This window comes from Oncorhynchus tshawytscha, linkage group LG26 (assembly GCF_018296145.1).
Source record: "Oncorhynchus tshawytscha isolate Ot180627B linkage group LG26, Otsh_v2.0, whole genome shotgun sequence".
Lineage (NCBI taxonomy): Eukaryota > Metazoa > Chordata > Actinopteri > Salmoniformes > Salmonidae > Oncorhynchus > Oncorhynchus tshawytscha.
Genome location: NC_056454.1, coordinates 3,508,328 through 3,535,263, shown reverse-complemented (window position 1 = coordinate 3,535,263; position 26,936 = coordinate 3,508,328). Strand labels below are relative to the sequence as shown.

Here is a 26,936-nt window from a genome sequence, read left to right as displayed (position 1 = left end):
TTCGACCAAAGAATCCATCCATATTTTATGTCATTAATTAAGAAACAATATAAACTATTCATGGGTTTCACAGTCATGCCATTGTTATGAATGTTCACTGAGGACTGAGGACCAACTTTTCTAAACAGGTGTTAATGACGATGTTGTCTAAATTACACTACATTGTCTTAGAAATACGATGACATTGCTAAAATAGGCAAATCATTTGTGGAGAAACAACTTTGTCATCATGAACATGTCATCAGATTTACTTTAGATAGATGGCAATGTTGTCATTGACTAGCAAAGTTAGTCAAAAATACCTAGCAATGCTAATGTCAGTTAGCTAAAACGCCATTGCTCTCCCTTCACAACGTTGCTAGCTACGTTACGACATCTATTCAATATGATGACATCACAATGATGACAAAAGGTTTTCCTACTAATTATTTGCCTCCTTTAGAAATGTCATTGATTTTCCAAGTCACCAAAATTCACTTAATCAGCACCAATTGATAATTAATTGAGTAGAACGTTCAGTTCGACCTCTTTCAACTTTCAGCAATGTAGTGACATGTTGTTAACACAGTAACAACATTTGCACAACACAGTATCAGCCAAAATCCCTATTCCATATTTGCTCAATGCCTCTAAAAACCCAGTGTCCATACATACAGTGCCTTCGGAAAGTATTCAGACACCTTGACTTTTTTCACATTTTGTTACGTTACAGCTTTACTCTAAATGGATTATATATTTTTTTAAATCCTCAGCAATCTACACACAATAAAGCATAATGACGAAGTGAAAACAGGATTTTAGAAGTGTTTGCAAATGTAGAAAAAACAACAGAAATACCTTACTTACTTAAGCATTCAGACCCTTTGCTATGAGACTCAAAATTGAGTTCAGGGGAACCCTATTTCCATTGATCATCCTTAAGATGTTTCAACAATTTTATTGGAGTCTACCTGTGGTAAATTCAATTGATTGGACATGATTTGGAAAGGCACACACCTGTCTTTATAAGGTCCCACAGTTGACAGTGCATGTCAGAGCAAAAACCAAACCATTAGGTCGAAGGAATAGTCATTACAGCTCAGAGACAGGATTGTGTCGAGGCACAGATCTGAGGAAGGGTACCAAAACATTTCTGCAGCATTGAAGGTCGCCAAGAACACAGAGGCCTCAATCATTCTTAAATGGAAGAAGTTTGGAACCACCAAGACTCTTCCTAGTACTGAGTAAAGGGTCTGAATACTTATGTAAATGTGATATTTCAGTTTTTTAAATTTCTAAAAACCTGTTAAGGTATTGTGTGTAGATTGATGAGGGGAATAAAACAATTGAATATTTTTCAGAATTAGCCTGTAACATAACAAAATGTGGAAAAAGTCTAGGGTCTGAATAATTTCAGAAGGCACTGTACGTCTCACATCCCTCACTCTGCTCTACCTACTGTACATCCACACCAATACCAATTACCTCAAATAGTCAGGAGAGCTTATTACTGTGCATCTAAATCAGCCATACACACACTGGTTGTATCCCAAATGGCACCCTATTCCCTATACATTGGTACAACCTATAGGGCTCTACACAAAACTAGTGTACTATGTTGGGAATAGGGTGCCATTTGGGATGCGACTGCTTAGTGTCGCCGCCAAGACTAGCCCTGTTATTTCTCAATCAGTACAAACAAAATGGCCATTACCTAACAAGGCCAAAGTGTGTTCTACGGCCAAAAAGGACCTATTAAATCAGCCACGCTCCTATTGTGGCTCCAGTTTTTCCAGTGCTACTTCCCAGGTCCATCAATGTTGCAAAATTATACTTTAGTTTCATTGTTTGCTAGCTGGTTAGCTAGCTCTTAGTGCTGAGCGATTAAGCAAAAAGTCTTTATTTTGGGGGGGTTCAGTTACTTGAATTCCATGTATTTATTTTTTTGTGAGCTCAATACTTCTTTTCTCTAGATAGAATTCATTGCGCCTGTTCTTTCTGGCCATGGAGAGAGGCGGATACACACACAGACCATATGAGACCACATGAGAGAGGAATGACACAACACAACAACGTGAGGAAAGAGACAGTGAGGTAGCTCTACCTGATTGATGGTTGAAGTAGTTGGTAATAAGCAGTCTACTTTGAAGAACTAGTAAAATGATTTGGGCAGTCAGCTAGCTACTACTAGCCTAGTTAATTAGGATGACTCATTAAATGGGGAGCACAGCGATAAAGTGGGATCGTTTTCTGGGTGGCTGGTTGCTACTACCTGAGCAGAGATGAGATGATGACTTAAGGAATGAAAATAATGAAGTCATAAAAAATATAAGTTATACACAGCTGAAATATATTATTAAAGTAAAGTAATTAATGTGCTTAAATGATGGTTAATAAATGATAAGCAGTAATGGGAATTCACCACCATCATGGTGCTCTTGGGAATTGTTTTATTCTGTGTTGTTACAGCATTCAACCCACTGTCAGTGTCAGGAAAAAGGCAGGTGATGGCTGAGGAAAGTTATGTTAATCAGATAAATGCGTGTTAATTAGCTAAGTTAGCTAAATTATGAATATAACGTTCATCTGCTGTCGACATCAGGATAGGATTTGAGACCACTAGTTAGCTCCAAAAGTAGTTAATAGCATTGACTGCATGCTGACAGTGCATTCAGAGCCATCCAGTGGCAAGCCACACTACAAACTTAATTTTACCAGGTTTCTGTAAAGCAATTGTAATGACAGTCCACCACAACATATCCAAGAGTCCTGATCAGCAAGGGGTAGTCTGTGTGTAATTTAATACTATTTGAAATCATTGTTTATTTATTTTTAATTAAAAATATATATATTTCACCTTTATTTAATCAGGTAGGCTAGTTGAGAACAAGTTCTCATTTACAACGGCGACCTGGCCAAGATAAAGCAAAGCAGTGCGACACAAACAACAACACAGAGTTACACATGGGATAAACAAACATACAGTCAATAATACAATAGAAAACAGTGTGTGCAAATGAGGTAAGATAAGGGAGGTAAGGCAATAGATAGGCCATGGTGGCGAAGTAAGTACAATATACCAATTAGACACTGGAGTGATTGATGTGCAGAAGATGAATGTACAAGTAGAGATACTGAGGTGCAAAGGAGCAAGATAAATAAATAAATACAGTATGGGGATGCTGTAGTTGGATCGGCTATTTGCAGATGGGCTATGTACAGGTGCAGTGATCTGTGAGCTGCTCTGACAGTTGGTGCTTAAAGCTAGTGAGGGCGATATGAGTCTCCAGCTTCAGTGATTTTTGCAGTTCGTTCCAGTCATTGGCAGCAGAGAACTGGAAGGAAAAGGCTGCCAAAGGAAGAATTGGCTTTGTGGGTGACTAGTGAGATATACCTGCTGGAGCGCGTGCTACGGGTTGGTGCTGCTATGGTGACCAGTGAGCTTAGATAAGGCGGGACTTTACTTAGCAGAGACTTGTAGATGACCTGGAGCCAGTGGGTTTGGCGACGAGGATGAAGCGAGGGCCAGCCAACGAGAGCGTACAGGCCGCAGTGGTGGGTAGTATATGGGGCTATGGTGACAAAACGGATGGCACTGTGATAGACTGCATCCAATTTGTTGGGTAGGGTGTTGGAGGCTATTTTTTTAATGTAAGTAAATGTAAGGGGTGCGTAACTGGTGGCAGGGAAGTCAGACGCAGGAGAGCTGAACTAGGTAATAGCCGGAGCAGTTTAATTGCAAAACCAACGGCATCAAGAAAATATCAACATGGGTACAAAACCCGACACGCACCAGTCAAAATTTGCACAAGCACTTAAAACAAACAATTCCACACAAAGATATGGGGGGAACAGAGGGTTAAATACACAACAATTAATGAGGGAAATGAAAACCAGGTGTGTAGGAAAACAAGACAAAACAAATGGAAAATGAAAAGAGGAGGAACCTCCCGCACCTCAGACTCCTGGAGTGGACCAGCCACCACCGGCCTGAGGAGAGACACATGGAACGAGGTGTTAATACGGTAATCGGGGGGAAGCTGTAACCTGTAACTCACCTCGTTCAGTCTCCTCAGGACTTTAAATGGCCCCACAAACCGCGGACCCAGCTTCCAGGCAGGGCACGTGTAGGGGCAGGTTTCAGGTCAAAAGCCAGACCCAGTCCCCCGGTGCGATCACCGGGGCCTCACTGCCGTGACGGTCTGCGCTGGCTTTCTGGCGCAGCACGGTGTGCTGAAGGTGAACATGAGCGGCGCCCCATGTCTCATCCGCTCGCCGGAACCAGTCTTCCACCGCAGGAGCCTCGATCTGACTCTGATGCTAAGGAGCCAGAACCGGCTGATACCCCAGTACGCACTGGAAGGGGGAGAGGTTAGTAGAGTAGTGGGGGAGCGAGTTCTGGGCCATCCCTGACCAGGGCACGAATGCCGCCCACTCCCCTGGCCGGTCCTGGCGATAAGACCTCAGAAACCTACCCACATCCTGGTTAACTCTCTCCACCTGCCAATTACTCTCGGGGTGAAAACCCGAGGTATGGCAGATCGAGACCCCCAGACGTTCCATGAACGCCCCCCAGACCCCCGGTCAGACACTATGTCCTCAGGCACCCCGTAGTGCAGGAAGACGTGTGTAAACTAGGCCTCCGCAGTCTGTAAGGCCGTAGGGAGACCGGGCAGAGGGAGGAGACGGCAGGACTTATAGAAATGGTCCACAACGACCAGGATCGTGGTGTTACTCTGTGAGGGAGGAAGATCAGTAAGGAAATCCACCGATAGGTGCGACCACGGCCGTTGTGGAACGGGTAAGGGGTGTATCTTACCTCTGGGCAGGTGCCTAGGAGCTTTACACTGGGCGCACACCGAGCAGGACGAAACATAAACCCTCACGTCCTTAGCCAAAGTGGGCCACCAGTACTTCGTATTCAGACAGCGCACCTTCCGACCGATGCCTGAATGACCAGAGGAGGGTGACTTGTGGGCCCAATAGATCAGCCGGTCACGGACAGCAGACGGAACGTACAGACGCCCAGCGGGTCACTGGAGGGGAGTGGGCTCTGCACATAGCGCCTGCTCAATGTCCACGTCCAGCTTCCACGCTACCTGCGCCATCAGGCAGGAGGCCGGAAGTATGGGGGTGGGATCCATAGGCCGCTCCTCTGTGTCATACAGCCGGGACAGTGCATCTGCCTTAGCGTTCTGAGAACCTAGTCTGTATGAAAGGGTGAAAACAAAACGGTTGAAAAACATGGCCCACCTTGCCTGGCAAGAGTTCAGTCTCCTCGCCGCCCGGATGTACTCCAGATTGTGGTGGTCAGTCCAGATGAGAAACGGGTGTTTAGCCCCCACGAGCCAATGTCTCCATGCCTTCAAAGCCTTGACGACCGCCAACAGCTCCCGGTCCCCCACGTCATAGTTTTGCTCCACCGGGCTGAGCTTCCGCGAGAAGAAGGCACAGGGGCGTAGCTTTGGTGGCGTACCTGAGCGCTGAGAGAGCACGGCTCCTATCCCAGCCTCGGACGCATCCACCTCCACTATGAACGCCAAAGAGGGATACGGATGGGCCAGCACGGGAGCCGAGGTAAACAGAGCCCTCAGGTGACCAAAAGCCCTGTCTGCCTCAGCCGACCACTGCAAACGTACCGGTCCCCCATTCAGCAGTGAGGTAATGGGAGCCGCTACCTGACCAAAACCCCGGATAAACCTCCGGTAGTAATTGGCAAACCCTAGAAACCGCTGCACATCCTTTACCGTGGTGGGAGTCGGCCAATTACGCATGGCTGAAATGCGGTCACTCTCCATCTCCACCCATGAGGTGGAAATGCGGTACCCTAGGAAGGAGATGGACTGTTGGAAGAATAGGCATTTCTCAGCCTTGACGTACAGGTTATGCTCCAACAGACGACCAAACAACCTGCGCACCAGGGACACATGCTCGGCGCGTGTAGCGGATTATATCAGAATATACACCACTACACCCTGCCCGTGCAGGTCCCTGAAAATCTCATCTACAAGGCTTGGAAGACTGATGGAGCATTCATCAACCCGTACGGCATGACGAGGTACTCATAATGCCCTGAGGTAGTACTAAAATCCGTCTTCCACTCGTCTCCCTCCCGGATACGCACCAGTTTGTAAGCGCTCCTGTGATCTAGTTTGGTGAAGATGCGCGCCCCGTGCATTGTCTCAATCGCTGTGGCTATAAGTAGCAGGTAGCAGGTAACTGTACCTCACAGTGATCTGGTTTAGATCTCGATAGTCAATACATGGGTGCAGACCTCCCTCCTTCTTCACAAAAAAGAAACTCGAGGAGGCGGGTGAAGTGAAGGACCGAATGTACCCCTGACGCAGGGATTTGGAGACGTATGTTTCCATAGCCGCCGTCTCTGCCTGTGACAGGGGATACACGTGACTCCTGGGAATTGCGGCATCTACCAGGAGATTTATCGCACAATCCCCCCGTCGATGGGGTGGTAATTGAGTCGCCTTCTTTTTGGAGAAGGCGAGAAGCCACATCGGCATATTCAGGGGGGATGAGCACGGTGGAAACATGGTCTGGACTTTCCACCATAGTAGCACCAACAGAAACCCCTAAACACCTACTTGAGCACTCTCGCGACGACCCTGTGAATGCCCTCTATTGCCACGAAACAGTGGGGTCATGACTGGCTAACCAGGTTAGGCCTAGCACCACGGGAAACGCAGGAGAGTCAATAAGAAAGATACTGATTCTCTCCTTGTGATCTCCCTGCGTCGCCATGCCCAGGGGAGCGGTGGCCTCCCTAATCAACCCTGACCCTAATGATCGGGAAGGGCACAGCCACGGGAAGAATGGGGAACCCTAAACTATGGGCGAACGATCTGTCTATAAAATTCCCAGCCGCGCCTGAATCGACGAGCGCCTTATGCTGGGAATGCGGTCAAAAGTCAGGAAAATTGACATACAAAAACATGTGTACAACAGAGGGCTCTGGGTGAGAGTGGTGCAGACTCACCTGGGGTGACACCAGAGTGCCCTGCCTGCTGCCTCAATCCCCAGAGGAACCAACGCGGCACCGGCAGTGTGACCTCTGCGGCCACAGATGGTGCACGAGACGGAACCTCCTCCGGTCTCCCTGTGCACAGCACCTCACAGCTCCATGGGCATCGGAGCGGTGGTGCTGGGGGATGGAACTGACAGACCCCGCTCTGGACAGGTACACCAACTGGTCAAAGGTGAGGGTGGTGTCCCTGCAGGCCAACTCCCGACGGACGTCCTCGCGCAAACTGCAGCGATAGTGGTCGATCAGGGCCCTGTCGCTCCATCCCGCGCCAGCAGCCAGGGTTCGAAGGTCCATGGCGAACTCCTGGACGCTCCTCTTCCCCTGCCTCAGATGGTAGAGACGTTCACTGCCGGCTCTACCCTCGGACGAGTGGTCGAAGACGGCCCGGAAATGGCGGGTGAAATCCTCGAAATGGTCCAGCGCCGGGTCTCCTTCTCCCCACACGGCGTTGGCCCACTCCAGGGCTTTCCCTGAGAGGCACAAGACGAGGGCGGACACCCTCTCACGGCGCGAAGGAGCCGGGTGGACGGTTGCCAGGTAGAGATCTAGCTGCAATAGGAAACCCTGGCCGCGTGCAACCGTCCCGTCGTACTCCCGGGGAAGGGCAGTTTAATTGCAAAACCAACGGTATAAAGAAATAACCAACATGGGTACATATCCGACGCGCACCAGTAAACATGTGCACAAGCACTTACAACAAACAATTCCACACAAAGACATGGGGGGGAACAGAGGGTTAAATACACACAATTAATGAGGGAAATGAAAACCAGGTGTGTAGGAAAACAAGACAAAACAAATGGAAAAGTGGATCGACGATGGCTAGAAGACCGGTGACGCCGACCGCCGAACGCCGTCCGAACAAGGAGAGGAACCGACTTCGGTGGAAGTCATGACAGTAAATGACATCGTCGAGGATCTGTAGGATAGTCAGTTTTACGAGGGTATGTTTGGTAGCATGAGTGAAGGATGCTTTGTTGCGAAATAGGAAGCCGATTCTTGATTTCATTTTGGATTGGAGATGCTTAATGTGAGTCTGGAAGGAGAGTTTACAGTCTAACCAGACACCTAGGTATTTGTAGTTGTCCACATATTCTAAGTCAGAACCGTCCAGAGTAGTGATCCTGGACAGGCGGGCAGGTGCGAACAGCGACCGGTTGAAAAGCATGCATTTAGTTTTACTTGCATTTAAGAGCAGTTGGAGGCCACGGAAGGAGAGTTGTAATGGCATTGAGGCTCGTCTGGAGGTTAGTTAACACAGTCTCCAAAGAAGGGCCAGAAGTATACAGAATGGTGTCGTCTGCGTAGAGGTGGATCAGAGAATCACCAGCAGCAAGAGCGACATCATTGATGTATACAGAAGAGAGTTGGCCCGAGATTTGACCCCTGTGGCACCCCCATAGAGACTGCCAGAGGTCCGGACAACAGGCCCTCCAATTTGACACACTGAACTCTATCAGAGAAGTAGTTGGTGAACCAGGCGAGCAGTCATTTGAGAAACCAAGGCATTTGAGAATCCTGGCCTTGGCTAGGTCGATGAATACTGCTGCACAGTAATGTCTCTTATAGATGGCAGCTATGCTATCGTTTAGGACCTTGAGCGTGGCTGAGGTGCACACCTGACCAGCTCTGAAACCAGATTTTACGGTGGTACGGTGGGATTCAAAATGGTCGGTGATCTGTTTGTTAATTTGGCTTTCTAAGACCTGAGAAAGGCAGGGTAGGATTGATATAGGTCTGTAGCAATTTGGGTCTAGAGTGTCTCCCCCTTTGAAGAGGGAGGTGATCGCGGCAGCTTTCCAATCTTTGGGAATCTCAGATGGTACGAACGAGAGGATGATCAGGCTAGTAATAGTGGTTGCAACCATTTCTGCAGATAATTTTAGAAAGAGAGGGTCCAGATTGTCTCGCCCGGCTGATTTGTAGGGGTCCAGATTTTGCAGCTCTTTCAGAACATCAGCTATCTGGATTTGGGTGAAAGATAAATGGTGGAGGCTTGGGTGATACCGGGCAGTTGACCGGGGTAGAGGTAGCCAGGTGGAAAGCATGGCCAGCCGTAGAGAAATGCTTTTCAAATTCTCAATTACAGTGGATTTATCGGTGGTGTCAGTATTTCCAAGCCTCAGTGCAGTGGGCAGTTGGGAGGAGGTGCTTTTCTTCTCCATGGACTTTACAGTGTCCCAGAACCTTTTTGAATTTGTGCTTCAGGATGCAAATTTCTGTTTGAAAAGCTAGCCTTAGCTTTCCTACCTGCCTGTGTATATTGGTTCCTAACTTCTCTGAAAAGTTGCATATCACGGGGGCTATTCAATGCTGATGCAGTACGCCACAGGATATTTTTGTGCTGGTCAAGGACAGTCAGGTCTGGAGTGAACCAAGGGCTATATCTGTGCCTGGTTCTACATTTTTTGAATGGAGCATGCTTATTTAAGATGGTGAGGAAGGCACTTTTAAAGAATATGCAGACATCCTCTACAGACGGGATGAGGTCAGTGTCATTCCAGGATACCCAGGCCAGGTTTATTAGAAAGGCCTGCTCGCTGAAGTATTTTAGGGAGCGTTTGACAGCGATGAGGGGTGGTCGTTTGACCGCAGACCCATTACGGATGTAGGCAATGATGCAGTGATCGCTGAGATCTTGGTTGAACACAGCAGAGGTGTATTTGGAGGGCGAGTTGGTTAGGATGATATCTATGAGGTTGCCCTTGTTTACGGATTTGGGGTTGTACCTGGTAGGTTAATTGATCATTTGTGTGAGATTGAGGGCATCAAGCTTAGATTGTAGGATGGCCGGGGTGTTAAGCATGTCCCAGTTTAGGTCACCTAGCAGCACAAGCTCTGAAGATAGATGGGGGGCAATCAAGTCACATATGGTGTCCAGGGCACAGCTGGGGACAGAGGGTGGTCTATAGCAAGCAGCAACGGTGAGAGACTTGTTTCTGGAAAGGTGGATTTTTAGAAGTAGAAGCTTGAATTGGTATGCCACAGACCTGGATAGTATGACGGAACTCTGCAGGCTATCTCTGCAGTAGATTGCAACACCGCCCCCTTCGGCAGTTCAATCTTGTCCGAAAATGTTGTGAAGGGTTTTCTCCAGTGGTTTGAATGGGGAATTTGTCTGTCTGTCTGTCTGTCTGTCTGTCTGTCTGTCTGTCTGTCTCTGACTCTGACTTTGTCCCCCTCTGCTGCTCTTTCCATCTTTCTGTCTTCCAGCTTTGTTCAACTTGATTCCTGTGGGTCTCCGAGTTGTTGCGATTCAGTCTGTGAAGACAGGGTTATACATCTCCATGAACGGGGAGGGCCATCTGTACACATCAGTGAGTAACAGTCTATTCTATTCCGTTTTATTCTGTTACATTCAACTGTATTTTCAGCTTCTGTAATATTTAAGGCATGAAGGAATGACACACACAGGTCATGCAAATAATAATTCAAGAAACAGTCAATATACATTACATGCAAGTGGGTATTGAGAGCATTCGGAATGTTTCCAGATCCCTTGACTTTTTCCACTTTTTTGTTACGTTATTTTGTTAGGTTACAGCCTTATTCTAAAATGTATTAAATTGTTTGTTTTTTTACCTCATCAATCTACACACACTACCCCATAATGACAAAGCAAAAACTGATATTTTTTTTTCAAATGTATAAAAAAAACTAAACTGAAATATCACATTTACATAACTATTCAGACCCTTTACTCAGTACTTTGTTGAAGCAACTTTGGCAGCGATTACAGCCTTCAGTCTTCTTAGATATGACGCTACAAGCTTGGCACCTGCATTTGGGGAGTTTCTTCCATTCTGCTCTACAGATCCTCTCAAGCTCTGTCAGGTTGGATAGGGAGCCCTGCTGCACAGCTATTTTCAGGTCTCTCCAGAGATGTTCGATCGGGTTCAAGTACGGACTCTGGCTGGGCCAGTCAAAGCCATTCCTGCATTGTCTTGGTTGTGTGATTAGGGTCATTGTCCTGTTGGAAAGTGAACCTTCGCCCCAGTCTGAGGTCCTGAGCTCTCTGGAGCAGATTTTCATCAAGGATCTTTCTGTACTTTGCTCCGTTCATCGTCCTGACTACTCTTCCAGTCCCTGCTGGTGAAAAACATTTCCACAGCATGATGCTGCCGCCACCATGCTTTTCTGTAGGGATGATGCCAGGTTTCCTCCAGACGTGATGCTTGGCATTCAGGCCAAAAAGTTAAATCTTGGTTTCATCAGACCAGAGAATCTTGTTTCTCATGGTCTGAGAGTCTTACGGTGCCTTTTGGCAAACTGCAAGCGGGCTGTCATGTTCCTTTTGCAGAGGAGTTTCTTCCGTTTGCCCACTCTACCATAAAGGCCTGATTGGTGGAGTACTGCCGAGATAGTTGTCCTTCTGGAAGGTTCTCGCATCTCCACAGAGGAACTCTAGAGCTCTTCTCTTTTAGATTGACCATCGGGTTCTTGGTCACATCCCTGACCAAGGCCCTTCTCCCCCGATTGCTCAGTTTGGCCGGGCGGCCAGCTCTAGGAAGAGTCTTGGTGGTTCCAAACTTCTTCGATTTAAGAATTTTTGGGGCCACTGTGCTCTTGGGGACCTTCAATGTTGCAGAAATGTTTTGGTGCTCCTCCCCAGGTCTGTGCCTCGATACAATCCTGTCTTGGCTCTATGAACAGTTCCTTCGACCTAATGGCTTGGTGTTTGCTCTGACATGCACTGTCAACTGTGGGACCTTATAAAGACAGGTGTGTGCCTTTCCAAATAATGTCCAATCAATTGAATTTACCACAGTTGGACTCCAATCAAATTGTAGAAACATCTCAAGGATGATTAATGGAAACAGGATGCACCTGAGCTCAATTTTGAGTCTCATAGTAAAGGATCTGAATACTTATGTAAATAAGGTATTACTGTTTTTTATTTGGAATAAACTTGCAACAATTTTGAAAAACTTGCTGAGATTTGTTATTTTTTAAATCCATTTTAGAATATGCAACAAAATGTGGAAAAAGTCAAGGGGTCTGAATACTTTCCGAAGGCACTGTATGTCCAGCTCAGACACCTTTGTTATCATATCACATTGTTCATTTTAGAGACCCACACACACACACACACACACACACACACACACACACACACACACACACACGCATATTCAAATCCCACTGTTTATTCTAAAGGGAAGATGTCGACCTTCTCTTCGTTTCCGGCATCAGAGTTAAAACCTTTTCCAGCAGAACAATGTTGGTGTTGAGAATATTTACTGCAGTATTTCAAGGCTAATTGCTCTGCAGAGAAGATGAGAAATCCCATTGCACACGGTTTCATGCATATAGATTTATATGAATCACATCAAGTACCTCTATAATCACATCAACTAGATATTTCCGTTCCATGCATCAATAAAAACAATAAATGGTGCAAAATGGAAATGGAGAGACAGTTTGTCATGCTGTGTAGAATAACATATTTCTGTTTTATTGTATTGTATATATTTTATTTTAGATGCAAAATGTAAGCATGTGTTTTTCTAAATTGGAATTAAGAATTGAAGACCGAACAAATAAAGTAAAATAAAGGTTATGAGAAGGAATACAGTATGATGTGTCAATGAAGACTCATATTTTAACCTTTTACATCTGGTGCAGAGCCTAGTGCTTTGGTGATTACTTGGGATAAGAAACACAATCGGGATTTATCTATATACAGCAAATCATTTACATATCATGATATGTTAATGCTCCTGTGCAGTGATATGAATGTTTGAGAGCGTGCCTTATACACAAAGTCTACAAATTCCTGATACTGAGTTGCATCCCTCACTTTTGCCCTCAGAACAGCCTCAATTCGTCGGGGCATGGGCTCTACAAGGTGTCGAAAGTGTTCCACAGGGATGGTGGCCCATGTTGACTCCAATGTTTCCCACAGTTGTGTCAAGTTGGCTGGATGTCCTTTGGGTGGTGGACCATTCTTGATACACACGGGAAACTGTTGAGCGTGAAAAACCCAGGAGAGCTGCAGTTCTTGACGCAAACCGGTGCCCCTGGCACCTACTACCATACCCTGTAACTCTTTTGTCTTGCCCATTCACCCTCTGAATGGCATACATACACCCTCTGAATGGCACCCATACACAATCCATGTCTCAATTGTCTCAATGCTTAAAAATCCTTCATTAACCTGTTTCCTCCCCTTCATCTACACTGATTGAAGTGGATTTATCAAGTGACATCAATAAAGGATCGTAGCTTTCACCTGGATTCACCTGGTCAGTCTATGTCATGGAAAGTGCATCTCAATGTTTTGTACACTCAGTGTCTACTTAGCGTAGTTGCTCTATAACCACAGGTCCCATTTTGAACCGTGTGTTCTCAAGGTAACTAGTTTGTGTAGTCATGAACTACTTTCTCTTACTCATGGCCAGTTGTAACAGACTGCAGTGTCAGTGGCCTGACTGCGGTATTGACTTTTCCTCTGTAAAATACACCATCCTCATGGCAGGCAGCCTTGAAGACGATAAAACCACACTCCAATCACCGCCCTCTTCTCTCTTGTCTCTAAAATGCATAATGTGATCACAAAGATGGTTGTATGTCCTAGCTGGACCAATTTTGCATGTAATGTGTATTGACTGTTTCTTCATTTATTATTTGCTTGACCTGTGTGTGTCATGCTTTTATGTCCTAAATGCCACACAAGCAGAAAATACAGTTGTTCAACTAGAAATGATAACAAAGATGGTTGCATTATAATCAAATTGAATTAAGATGATAACACTCCACCATTCCACCCACAGCCCTCTTTTCCTCTCTCATCTCCACTTTTCTCTTCTCTTCCCTTCTCCATCTTCGACTACCTGTATTTCTCTCTCTTCTCTTCTCCTCTCCTCTCAGTTCCCCCTTATCTTCTCTCTCTTTTCATTTCCTTTCATTTCCAATCCTAATTAGCTATATTAATCAGGATGAAGAACATCCTAACCTCGTCTCCCAGATAGGGAGATCCATCAGGATCAGTGCCCTAAAATCCCTCTCACGTCTTCCCATCCCACATAGAGCATCAGGGACACTGAAATCTCATTCCCCTTGCTGTCCTCATTCATTAAGTGCAGAGGATAAGAGGCACGGTTTTCCAGCGACAGGCAGGCAGGTATTCCGATGGAATTCCGTGACTTTATTATCACTGCTTGGCTAAAGCCATGAAGGGAATTACAGTGGAGAGGATTGACCTGGAGTCTATGGATTGTGTTTAGGGAATTTACGGTAGGGATTGGGAATGAATCTACATTATGGATGCTACAGAACGCATTACATAACGTGTCTTAATAGGGCATTGGGCCACCACTAGTCTCACGTTGCCATACCTACAAAATCAAATTGTTGTCACGCCACCCTTGGAGGTAATTCTGTATTGCAATAACAGTTTATTGATCCGCTGGCTCCAAGCGGTAACGTTTTGATTGGGTGCTACATTTCAAGAACCCTCCCCAACATGCCCGTTGGTGCTATGTGTTTGTTCGTCACTGTTTTCAGACTGGGAAGGACACATTTTGCAGTTGTTTCGTATGCTAGTTTGCAACTTTGCAGAAAAAATGGAAGAGAACATGGAGGAAAAAAACAAATTCTGTTTTGCAGAAGTGTGCTCTGTACACAAAATTGACATAAATCAAGATATTTTGATGGGGTTTTAATGTGCGATTTCCCGGCCATTCTCACACACTTGCACCTACGACACAAATCTAGTGAGCACCATTGGAGCTTCGCTCAAGCAAGGCATTTCATTGGTTTGATGTGTTGCAAGGAATCACAGATTTACACCTGGTTGCCACCCCTATATAGCTATTTTCTTGCCATTAACTTCTCTAGGCCTCATAGGCCACCACGAGCCGCCAGAACAGCTTCAATGCGCCTTGGTATAGATTCTGCAAGTGTCTGGGACTCTGAAAGAGGGGTGCGCCACATAATTCTTCAACTAAATTCCATTTGGTGTTTTGTTGGTGGTGCTGGAAAACACTGTCTCAGGCGCCACTCCAGAATCTCCCATAAGTGTTCAGTTGGGTTGAGATCTGGTAACTGACACACACACACACAGACACCCTTTAAACCCTCTTTCAAAGTCACTGAGATCTCTTCTTCTTCTTCAGCCATGGTAGACAAAATAAGGACCCTAAGCAAGTTTGCCTAATTAACTCAGGAATCACACCTGTGTGGATGCATCTGCTGTTTCCTTTATTTTGGCAGTTACCTGTAAATATATTGAGGTTAATTTTTTCATTGGTTCATTTCATCTTGTAGGCTACACATTCACAGCTAAACGTTGGATTGCAGTGTAGGCCTACACTCATGGTGGAGACTGGTGCTTCTGGCAACCCACTGGATGAATTGATAATGATTGATGTCAGATGATGGTGAGGCAGTGGGGTGGCTAGTATGTGGACTTGATCTGCACAATTTGCTCTCTGCTCTCTTCGTTGGCTTTCACTTGCTCTCTCTCTCCCCCTCTGTCTTGCTCTCTCTCCCCTCTGTCTTGCTCTCTCTCCCCCTCTGTCTTGCTCTCTCTCTCCCCCTCTGTCTTGCTCTCTCTCTCCACCCCTCTGTCTTGCTCTCTCTCTCCCCCCTCTGTCTTGCTTTCTCTCTCCCCCTCTGTCTTGCTCTCTCTCTCTGTCTTGCTCTCTGTCTTGCTCTCTCTCTCCCCCTCTGTCTTGCTCTCTCCCCCCTCTGTCTTGCTCTCTCTCTCCCCCTCTGTCTTGCTCTCTCTCTCCCCCCTCTGTTTCCCTCTCTCTCTCCCCCTCTGTCTTGCTCTCTCTCCTGTCTTGCTCTCTGTCTTGCTCTCTCTCCCCCTCTGTCTTGCTCTCTCTCTCTGTCTTGCTCTTCTCCCCCTCTGCTTGCTCTCTCTCTCTGTCTTGCTCTCTCCCCCCCCTCTGTCTTGCTCTCTCTCTCCCCCTCTGTCTTGCTCTCTCTCTCCCCTCTGTCTTGCTCTCTCTCCCCCCCCTCTGTCTTGCTCTCTCTCCCCCTCTGTCTTGCTCTCTCTCCCCCCCCCTCTGTCTTGCTCTCTCTCTCCCCCTCTGTCTTGCTCTCTCCTCCCCCTGTCTTGCTCTCTCTCTCCCCCTCTGTCTTGCTCTCCCCCCCCCCTCTGTCTTGCTCTCTCTCTCCCCCTCTGTCTTGCTCTCTCTCCCCCTCTGTCTTGCTCTCTCTCTCCCCCCCTCTGTCTTGCTCTCTCTCTCCCCCTCTGTCTTGCTCTCTCTCTCCCCCCTCTGTCTTGCTCTCTCTCCCCCCTGTCTTGCTCTCTCTCTCCCCCTCTGTCTTGCTCTCTCCTCCCCCTCTGTCTTGCTTCTCTCTCCCCCTCTGTCTTGCTCTCTCTCTCTGTCTTGCTCTCTCCCCCCCTGTCTTGCTCTCTCTCTCCCCCTCTGTCTTGCTCTCTCTCTCCCCCCTCTGTCTTGCTTCTCTCCCCCCTCTGTCTTGCTCTCTCTCTCCCCCTCTGTCTTGCTCTCTCTCTCCCCCTCTGTCTTGCTCTCTCTCTCCCCTCTGTCTTGCTCTCTCTCCCCCCTCTGTCTTGCTCTCTCTCTCCCCCTCTGTCTTGCTCTCTCTCTCCCCCTCTGTCTTGCTCTCTCTCTCCCCCCTCTGTCTTGCCTCTGTCTTGCTCTCTCTCTCCCCCTCTGTCTTGCTCTCTCTCCCCCCTCTGTCTTGCTCTCTCTCCCCCCTCTGTCTTGCTCTCTCTCTCCCCCCTCTGTCTTGCTCTCTCTCTCCCCCTCTGTCTTGCTCTCTCTCTCCCCTCTGTCTTGTCTTGTCTTGCTCTCTCTCTCCCCCTCTGTCTTGCTCTCTCTCCCACCCTCTGTCTTGCTCTCTCTCCCCCCCTCTGTCTTGCTCTCTCTCTCCCCCTCTGTCTTGCTCTTGTCTTGCTCTCTCTCCCCCCCTCTGTCTTGCTCTCTCTCTCCCCCTCTGTCTTGCTCTCTCTCTCCCCCCTCTGTCTTGTCTTGTCTTGCTCTCTCTCCCCCCCCTCTGTCTTGCTCTCTCTCCCCCTCTGTCTTGCTCTCTCTCCCCCCCTCTGTCTTGCTCTCTCAATCCATCTTTCCTTATATCTGATTCTCCCGCCGACCCTTTATCAACATATATATTTTTGATAACGCTTTAGTCTTAAAAAAGCAACATAGAATGTGATGTGAAATGCTTAAACACGTTGAGTGGGAATCTTCTTACGAGCTCCTTCGACAAAAACCTTCAATACCTACAAATACGTTAAACCTTGTACACTGACTGTGCCAAACATTAGGAGCACCTTCCTAATATTCAGTTGCAGCCCTTTTTGCCCTCAGAACAGCCTCAATTCGTCGGGGCATGGACTCTACAAGGTGTCAAAAGCGTTACACGGGGACTCCAATGCTTCCCACAGTTGTGTCAAGTTGGCTGGATGTCCTATGGGTGGTGGACCATTCTTGATACACACGGGAAACTGTTGAGTGTGAAAAACCCAGCAACGTTGCAGTTCTTGACAAAAACCAGTGCACCTGGCACATACTACCAAACCCTGTTCAAAGTGTTCCCATCCACATGGAACAGTTTAACACTGCTAGAATCGCTCCAGCATTCAGAATGCTCTTCTGCTCAATTTGCAGCTCATTGCTGTGCTAATGGGCTTTGTGATCAGGCACTTGCCATCCAACCAGCCACACACTCACTCACACTCAGTTCTCTTGCTGTTCTCTTGCTGTTCTCTGATGTGTGAATTACTCGTATAATCACAGCTAGCGAAAACACACCTCATCCCCCACCTCCTCCTCCTATTTTATCTCTTTTTCATCCTCTCCTGAAAGCAAGTTACAGTTGAAATTGGACGTTTACATAGACCTTAGCCAAATACATTTAAACTCAGTTTTTCACAATTCCTGACATTTTATAATATAAAAATCCCCTGTCTTAGGTCAGGTCAGTTAGGATAATCACTTTATTTTAAGATTGTGAAATGTCCGAATAATGGTAGAGAGAATTATTTATTTCAGCTTTTATTGATTTCATCACATTCCCAGTGGGTCAGAAGTTTACATACACTCAATTAGTATTTGTTAGCATTTCCTTTAAATTGTTTAACTTGGGTCAAACTTTTCCGGAAGCCTTCCACAAGCTTCCCACAATAAGTTGGGTGAATTTTGGCCCATTCCTCCTGACAGAGATGGTGTAACTGAGTCAGGTTTGTAGGCCTCCTTGCTCGCACACGCCTTTTCAGTTCTGCACTCTCATTTTCTATAGGATAGAGGTCAGGGCTTTGTGATGGCCACAACTTTTGCCACAACTTTGGAAGTATGCTTGGGGTCATTGTCCATTTGGAAGACCCATTTGTGACCAAGCTTTAACTTCCTGACTGATGTCTTGAGATGTTGCTTCAATATATCCACATTATTTTCCTATCTCATGATGCCATCTATTTTGTGAAGTGCACAAGTCCCTCCTGCAACAAATCACCCCCACAACATGATGCTGCCACCCCCATGCTTCACGGTTGGGATGGTGTTCTTCGGCTGCAAATCTCCCCCTTTTCCCTCCAAACATAACGATGGTCGTTATGGCCAAACAGTTATATTTTTGTTTCATCAGACCAGAGGACATTTCTCCAAGAAGATTTTTCCCCATGTGCAGTTGCAAACCATTGTCTGGCTTTTTTATGGCGGTTTTGTAGCAGTGGCTTCTTCCTTGCTGAGCGGCCTTTCAGGTTATGTCGATATAGGACTCATTTCACTCTGGATATAAAGTGGGGGAAAATGATTTTTATTGAATTTATTTGCAAATTATGGTGGAAAATAAGTATTTGGTCAATAACAAAAGTTTATCTCAAAACTTTGTTATATACCCTTTGTTGGCAATAACAGAGTTCAAACGTTTTCTGTAAGTCTTCACAAGGTTTTCACACACTGTTGCTGGTATTTTGGCCCATTCCTCCATGCATATCTCCTCTAGAGCAGTGATGTTTTGGGGCTGTTGCTGGGCAACACGGACTTTCAACTCCCTCCAAAGATTTTCTATGGGGTTGAGATCTGGAGACTGGCTAAGCCACTCCAGGACCTTGAAATGCTTCTTACGAAGCCACTCCTTCGTTGCCCGATTTCTTTTCTAATTTTGTCTGTCATAGTTGAAGTGTACCTATGATGAAAATTACAGGCCTCTCTCATCTTTTTAAGTGGGAGAACTTGCACAATTGGTGGCTGACTAAATACTTTTTTGCCCCACTGTAGATACTTTTGTACCCGTTTCCTCCAGCATCATCACAAGGTCCTTTGCTGCTGTTCTGGGATTGATTCGCACTTTTCGCACCAAAAGACGTTCATCTTTAGGAGACAGAACGCGTCTCCTTCCTGAGCGGTATGACGGCTGCGTGGTCCCATGGTGTTTATACTTGCATACTATTGTTTGTACAGATGAAAGTGGTACCTTAAGGCATTTGGAAATTGCTCCCAAGGATGAACCAGACTTGTTTAGGTCTACAATTTTGTTTCTGAGGTCTTGGTTGATTTCTTTTGATTTTCCCATGATGTCAAGCAAAGAGGCAGTGAGTTTGAAGGTAGGCCTTGAAATACATACACAGGTACATCTCCAATTGACTCAAATAATGTCAATTAGCCTATCAGAAGCTTCTAAAGCCATGACATAATTTTCTGGAATTTTCCAAGCTGTTTAAAGGCACAGTCAACTTAATGTATGTAAACTTCTGACCCACTGGAATTGTGATACAGTGAATTATAAGTGAAATAATCTGTCTGTAAACAATTGTTGGAAAAATTACTTGTGTGATGCACCAAGTAGATGTCCTAACCGACTTTCCAAAACTATAGTTTGTTAACAAGAAATGTGTGGAGTGGTTGAATAATGAGTTTTAATGACTCAAACCTAAGTGTTTGTAAACTTCCGATTTCAACTGTGCATCTATTCCTGCCATTTACTGCACACTGTCTCTCGTTCTGAGTGTGGGAGCTCACGATCCACCTTTTCCCTCCATCTGGTGTATTTGATGATAGTGCACTTACAATCCCAGCCAATGCCTTGGAGATTGTATTCAAGCAATGGGAGAGTGTACTTTTAACGAGCAAGATTTTAAAATGTAATGGGAAATTCTGTGAAACCTGTCTTTTTTAAGTGTCCTTTCAACCTCTAGCGAAGCTCTTTTCTCCTCTAGTTTTAGATTCAGGTTCATGAAATCCGAGTAATGATTAATTCTTCCTCCCCTTTCACCATAATGAATCAATTATCAACACAACGACAGAGATTACGCAATTTGATGCTAAGCAGAATTCTATTTTTTGACAAATAAGAGGAATGAAAGAGTCAGTCTGGTAGGCTTTCAGATAGAGGAGCCGGAAGGCCTTTTGAGCATCCCTGATTTTGACTCATTTTATTTTGTGTGAGAAATATTCAGCGAACAAAGTATGAGAGAATACAGATAGCATCAGAGTGACTGAGCTGCCTGGCACAAAGGACTCACCAGAAAATAAAAGGAAGTTCAATCATCTCTTCCCTTTTCAATCTAGTACCTTTGTATCTAGGGCAATAAACTCCGTCTAATTTCTTCTCTTCTGTTGGGAGAGGGATGAGAGAGTTCTCCAGAATAATGAGAAGACGAGGGGGGATTTCTGTTTCTCTATCATGGCTCGCAAAACGGGGACATGTAGAAATAGGATTTATTGTATTCTCCAGATAACTGTAATGGAACTGTTTATGCAAACAGTGAACCAGACACATTCTAAACATGTACATGTTATTACTCCCAAAAGGCTATTACAACCCCTGACAAGCCTGGGGCAGTATTGCATTGTTTTACTTCTATTGGTCGTTGTGAAATCTTTGCGTTGGCAAACCTAAGTGGCTGGTGTTGAGTTTGCTCATAAGTCTCATACTTTCCTGTGTAAAGGTTATTTTCACAGACTGTTGGTTTTCTTTAGAGAATGTCCTCTCTCCTTCAATTCACTGTTTCAGTCAGACTGTGGGCGTTGTCTTCATCTGACGCCTGCACTTGTTTGTTTGTGGCACCTTTTTACAATTCTCAAATTTACTTGCCACATCAAGGAAGTGACCCTGTCGAAATGAGATCCTTCAGAAGACCAATCTCACGCAGTATTGTGGTGGAGCTGAGTGCAGAGTGGCTTTTTTTTGGTATCATAAAGCTTAAAACGGAGACCGCGGAAGGCACCTGTTTCGTTTCAGTGCTCGATTTAGGCCAAACATGAAATGTTGGAGGTGATGCATGGACAAACTTAGATTGCATCAATATGAATTTAAAAAATAAAGAAAACAACTATGGGTAACTTAGGACAGGGAGTGTTTGGGGAGGAATAGAGAGCAGCATCTTATACAAGAGTCGGTAGCGTGAAACAGAGTGTTTCTTTGCGAGGATGCTGGAGACGAGTCCCTAGTGCTTTGGGTGTTTTTTATTTTGGCTCAAACTTTCCTATTTATCATTTCTGTCTTGTTCTATCTGGTCCATGCTGCTCTCAAAGTTTCTCCCATTTTTCTCTGCAGATCCTCTCAACCTCTGCCAGGTTGGATGGGGAGTTTCGCTGCACAGCTATTTTCAGGTCTCTCCAGAGAAGTTCGATCAGGTTCAAGTCCAGGCTCTGCCTGGGCCACTCAAGGACACTGTCTTGGCTGTGTGCTTACAATCGTTGTTCTGTTGGAAGGGGAACCTTCGCCCCAGTATGAGGTCCTGAGCGGTCTGGAGCATATTTTCATCAAGGATCTCTCTGTACTTTTCTCAGCTTATCCCTTGACCCTGACTAGTCTCCCAGTCCTTGCCGCTGAAAAACATCCCCAAAGCATGATCTTGCAACCACTATGCTTCACCATAGGCACGGTGCCAAGGTTTCTTCCAGACGTGATGCTTGGCATTCAGGCCAAAGAGTTCAATCTTGGTTTCATAAGACCAGAGAATCTTGTTTCTCATGATATGAGAGTCTTTAGGTGCCTTTTGGCTAACTCCAAGCGGGCTGTTATGTGTATTTTACTGAAGAGTTGCTTCCGTCTGGCCACTCTACCATAAAGGTCTGATTGGTGGAGTGCTGCAGAGATCTTTGTCCTTCTGGACGGTTTTCCCCATCTCCACAGAGGAACTTTGGAGCTCTGTCAGATTGACCATCGGGTTCTTGGTCACCTCACTGACCAAAGCCCTTCTCCCCCGATTGCTCAGTTTAGCCAGCAGGCCAGCTCTATGAAAGAGTCTTGGTGCTTCCAAACTTCTTCCATTTAAGAATGAATCCCCAGATCTGTGCCTCGACACAGTCCTGTCTCGGAGCTCTACGGACAATTACTTCGACCTCATGACTTGTTTTTTGCTCTGATAAACTGACCTCATGTAGACATGTCTGTGCCTTTCCAAATCATGTCCAATCAATTGAATTTACCACAGGTGGACTCCAATTAAGTTGTAGAAACAGGATTTTTTTTTTTAAATCACCTTTATTTAACCACATAGGCCAGTTGAGAACAAGTTCTCATTTACAACTGCGACCTGGCCAAGATTAAGCAAAGCAGTGCGACAAAAACAACAACATATAGTTACACAGAAACAAACATACAGTCAATAACACAAAATAAAAGAAAAATAGAAAGATCTATGTACAGTCTGTGTAAATGTAGAAGAGCAGGGAGGTAGGCAATAAATAGGCCCTAGAGGCAGATCTAATTACAATTTAGGATTAGTACTGGAGTGATAGATGTGCAGATGATGATGTTCAAGTAGAGATACTGGGGTGCAAAAGAGAAAGAGGGTAAGTAATAATATGGGGATGAGGTAGTTGGGTGTGCTATTTACAGATTGGCTGTGTACAGGTACAGTGACCGGTAAGCTGCTCTGACAGCTGATGCTTAAAGCTAGAGAGGGAGATATAAGACTCCAGCTTCAGAGATTTTTGCAATTCGTTCCAGTCACTGGCAGCAGAGAACTGGAAGGAAAGGCGGCCAAACTAAGTGTTGACTTTGGAGATGACCAGTGCAATATACCTGCTGGAGTGCGTGCTACGAGTGGGTGTTGCTATGGTGACCAGTGAGCTGAGATAAGACGGGGCTTTACCTAGCAAATACTTATAGATGACCTGGAGCCAGTGGATTTGGCAACCGATATGTAGTGAGGGCCAGCCAACGAGAGCATACAGGTCGCAGTGGTGGGTAGTATATGGGGCTTTGGTGATAAAACGGATGGCACTGTGATAGACTGTATCCAGTTTGTTAGAGTGTTGGGGGCTATTTTGCAAAGGACATCGCCGAAGTCAAATATCGGTAGGATAGTCAGTTATACAAGGGTATGTTTGGCAGCATGAGTGAAGGATGCTTTGTTGCGAAATAGTAAGCTGATTCTAGATTTCATTTTGGATTGGAGATGCTTAATGTGAGTCTGGAAGGAGAGTTTACAGTCTAACCAGACAACTAGGTATTTGTAGTTGTCGTTGTTTAGGTATTTGTAATTGTCAGGGGTCAGGATGCACCTGAGCTGAATTTTGAGTCTTGTAGCAAAGGATCTGAATACTTATGGGTTATTGTATGTAGATTGATGTGGTAAAAAATGTATTGAATCCATTTTAGAATAAGTATGTAACGTAACAATATGTGGAAAAATCAAGGGGTCTGAATACTTTCTGAATGCATTGTAATATCTAAAAGAAGTCAAATCAGATCATATCATGGACATGACATTCACCTAGAAGGTTGTACTGTAGGTCATTTTCTTTACCTATCTTTAGAAGATATCCTATAAAATAACTTTTCAAATCCCCTCATAAAAGATAATGGTATTGAAATATGTTCCTTCCGTTTTCTCACTAGAATGACTCAAATACATCCAAGTTATGATCTGATTTCCCTTTGATTTTAGAATCCACAGACTCACCACAGACAATACGTCCTTGTCCACCCTTAGAAGTGGTCAGCCGAATCTGACACAGTGGCCAGAAATATCCAGTCAAACTGAATAGGACCACAATCTGACACAGTGGCCAGAAATATCCAGTCAAACTGAATAGGACCACAATCTGACACAGTGGCCAGAAATATCCAGTCAAACTGAATAGGACCACAATCTGACACAGTGGCCAGAAATATCCAGTCAAACTGAATAGGACCACAATCTGACACAGTGGCCAGAAATATCCAGTCAAACTGAATAGGACCACAATCTGACACAGTGGCCAGAAATATCCAGTCAAACTGAATAGGACCACAATCTGACACAGTACACAGACACATAACACAAAAAAAGGGAATGGCCTACACTAGCCAGAAACATTTGTCAGCAGTTAAAGTCAAGGCAGCATTCCCCACAATTCTAACATGACAGCAAGCAGTGGCCAGTACATAAGTTTGAACAAAAGAATTGTAGTGAAAAAGAAACTCTAACTAAATAGATACCATTGAATAGAACAGTTGTAGTACTATTTTGCAGTCTGCACTTGTAGCACTAGCCTTTTACAGCCTAGGAAGACACTGTGTGTGTGTGTGTGTGTGTGTGTGTGTGTGTGTGTGTGTGTGTGTGTGTGTGTGTGTGTGTGTGTGTGTGTGTGTGTGTGTGTGTGTGTGTGTGTGTGTGTGTGTGTGTGTGTGTGTGTGTGTGTGGACGTGTTTAACTATACTTGTGGGGACCAAAAGTTCCCACAAGAATAGTAAACCAACAAATATTTGAGCAACTGGGGACACAAATGCTGTACTCAGATAACAGGTTCCATTTCGCGACCCCTGACTTCACATACCTGCACATCACCCAGAGGTGAAGAGGAAATATTGGTGCAGGTCATTATAGGACCATGTTCACAGACTTCTGCAGGTGCTTAATTACATAACTAATTTCTGCCACAGTGGATAGTCAGACAGTCAGCTCTCTCCTATCTCGAATGTAGTGTCAGTCAGGCAGGTCGGCGTCCACAAGGGCTAGTGGGTGACCAGCTTCGTGCAATAACCCTCTAGTAGATGCACATTGTTGCCCTCAAGTAACAGAACCCCCCACATGTAATACATTTTCCCCCTACACATGACAATATGTGATCTGTCTGTAAACAATCGAATGAGGTGCAGAAATTGTTATGATGAATCATTTGGGGGAGGGACCTTCTTTCAGGAAGCAGAGCGCACACGAACACATGGTGTGAGCGAAGGGTAAGATACTGTGCATTTCATTCTTTTGCATGTTTAAACAATAAAACATATGAAATGCACTTGTGTCGGAACCTCTAAAGAAGCGTATTTGATAGGTTTTGAAAATATTTCATTTGTATATATATCTTTGTTGCCTCAGGGCAACATTGTGCTGTTAGGCTACTTTTCAGGGCAATATCATACTCATGAAAGGAATGTAATTTGATGTAAAAAGATGGCCTTGGTCAATGTTTTTGCCAACATATCCTCTGACATTCACAGGCAATGAACACAGGGACATTCTATGGGCGAAAGGAGCCTAATCGAGCAGTTAGGATCATTCTCCCTGATAGTGAGCTTGAGGATTTTTTTATTTAACCTTTAGTTAAGAAAAAAATCTTATTTACAATGACAGCCTACCCCAGCCAAACCCAGATGATGCTGGGCCAATTGTGGACCACCTTATGGGACTCCAAATTACAACTGAATGTGATACAGCCTGGATTTGAACCAGGGGCTGTAGTGATGCATTTTGTACTGAGATGCAGTGCTTTAGACTGCTGTGCCACTCAGGAGCCCTGAGGACAGTGACAACAAGGAAGAATGAACCCCAGAATCAGGTTTTAGAGGCAGTGAAATACTAGTTAATGGACAGCTTGTATGTTCTTATGTAAAGAGTGCTTGTTTCTACTATATTTCACTTAAAGGGAAATTGTATTAATTTTCAACTTCATATTCTTTATCTTCAGCACCACCTTAACATCAACAGATGTGAAAATGGCGCGGTTCGGTTTTGTAGTAAAAACGATAGAGGAAGATAAGTGTTTCTAACCTTATTGCACAGCGCTGCCCTGAGACAACAACATTTCTTCTGGTTGTAGGGGGTAAAAATGATTTATACATTATCAGAAAGCCTAAATTGTCCCAAGAAATAGGATGGAATATTTTTTTTGTATGACAAGACAAAATGTGTGCAGTAGAAGTAATGAACAACAAGGTCAGAGGAAACCATCAGAGCTGGCCTTGCACACCGCTAGCAGGGGGCAAGACAGGGCTAAGAATATACTTTGGTTCTCAGCCACATTATTGCACTGTTATTATTAACAATAGGCCAACCTGTGTTATTATTAGTAATGGACCAATCTGTAAGGACAGACTGAGAACTCAAACTTAGTGGAGTTGTATGGTTAGCATGCCTTTAGACAAGATTTCATTGTGATTAAAACAGGGTTTAATGAAGTTATTATGGTCTATTCATTTCATGTCTCCTCCTCCATTCCTCTCTCGTTCCTTTATTCCTCTGTTTATTCTAGATAATTACCCGTGTGCAGCTGTTTTCTGAGTCACTGGTTTACAAGACACTTATTTATGACGTACAGTAAAGCAGAGCTGTGAGACTGTGGGTGTGTCCCAAACGGCGGCCTATTCCCGATATGGTGCACTACTTTCGACCAAAACACTATGGGCCCTGGCCAAAGGTAGTACACTAGGGAATATGGTGCCATTTAGAATTCAGCGACTGCATGTGCTAGGAGGAATAGTAAGGATGTGTGATGGATAGTGGAGAGAGGAGAGGGATATTGTACAATCCCATAGCACACTCAGATCAACAGATAAAATGGCGGATAAAGAGGATATTATCCTTTACAAAAGTAGATTTTCCAAATTCCCTTCTCTCAGAGCCTTTTGTCGTGAGCCCTGGTAGTCATGTCACGTTCTGACCTTTATTTCCTTTGTTTTGTCTTTATTTAGTATGGTCAGGGTGTGAGTTGGGGTGGGCAGTCTATGTTTGTGTTTCTATGTTTTTTCTATTTCTGTGTTTGGCCTGATATGGTTCTCAATCAGA

At 45.1% G+C, this 26,936-nt stretch overlaps 1 protein-coding gene across 2 annotated transcripts in view; it reads left to right on the top strand.

Annotated features, from left to right (window-relative positions):
* The window catches only part of fgf14 (fibroblast growth factor 14), a 305,742-nt gene that overhangs the window by 234,689 nt on the left and 44,117 nt on the right, over positions 1-26,936 (top strand). For both annotated transcript variants that reach the window (XM_024388653.2, XM_024388654.2), the window contains exon 3: positions 10,232-10,335. In XM_024388653.2, coding sequence (XP_024244421.1) covers positions 10,232-10,335 — 104 coding nt within the window. The remainder of the gene's footprint in view (positions 1-10,231; positions 10,336-26,936) is intronic.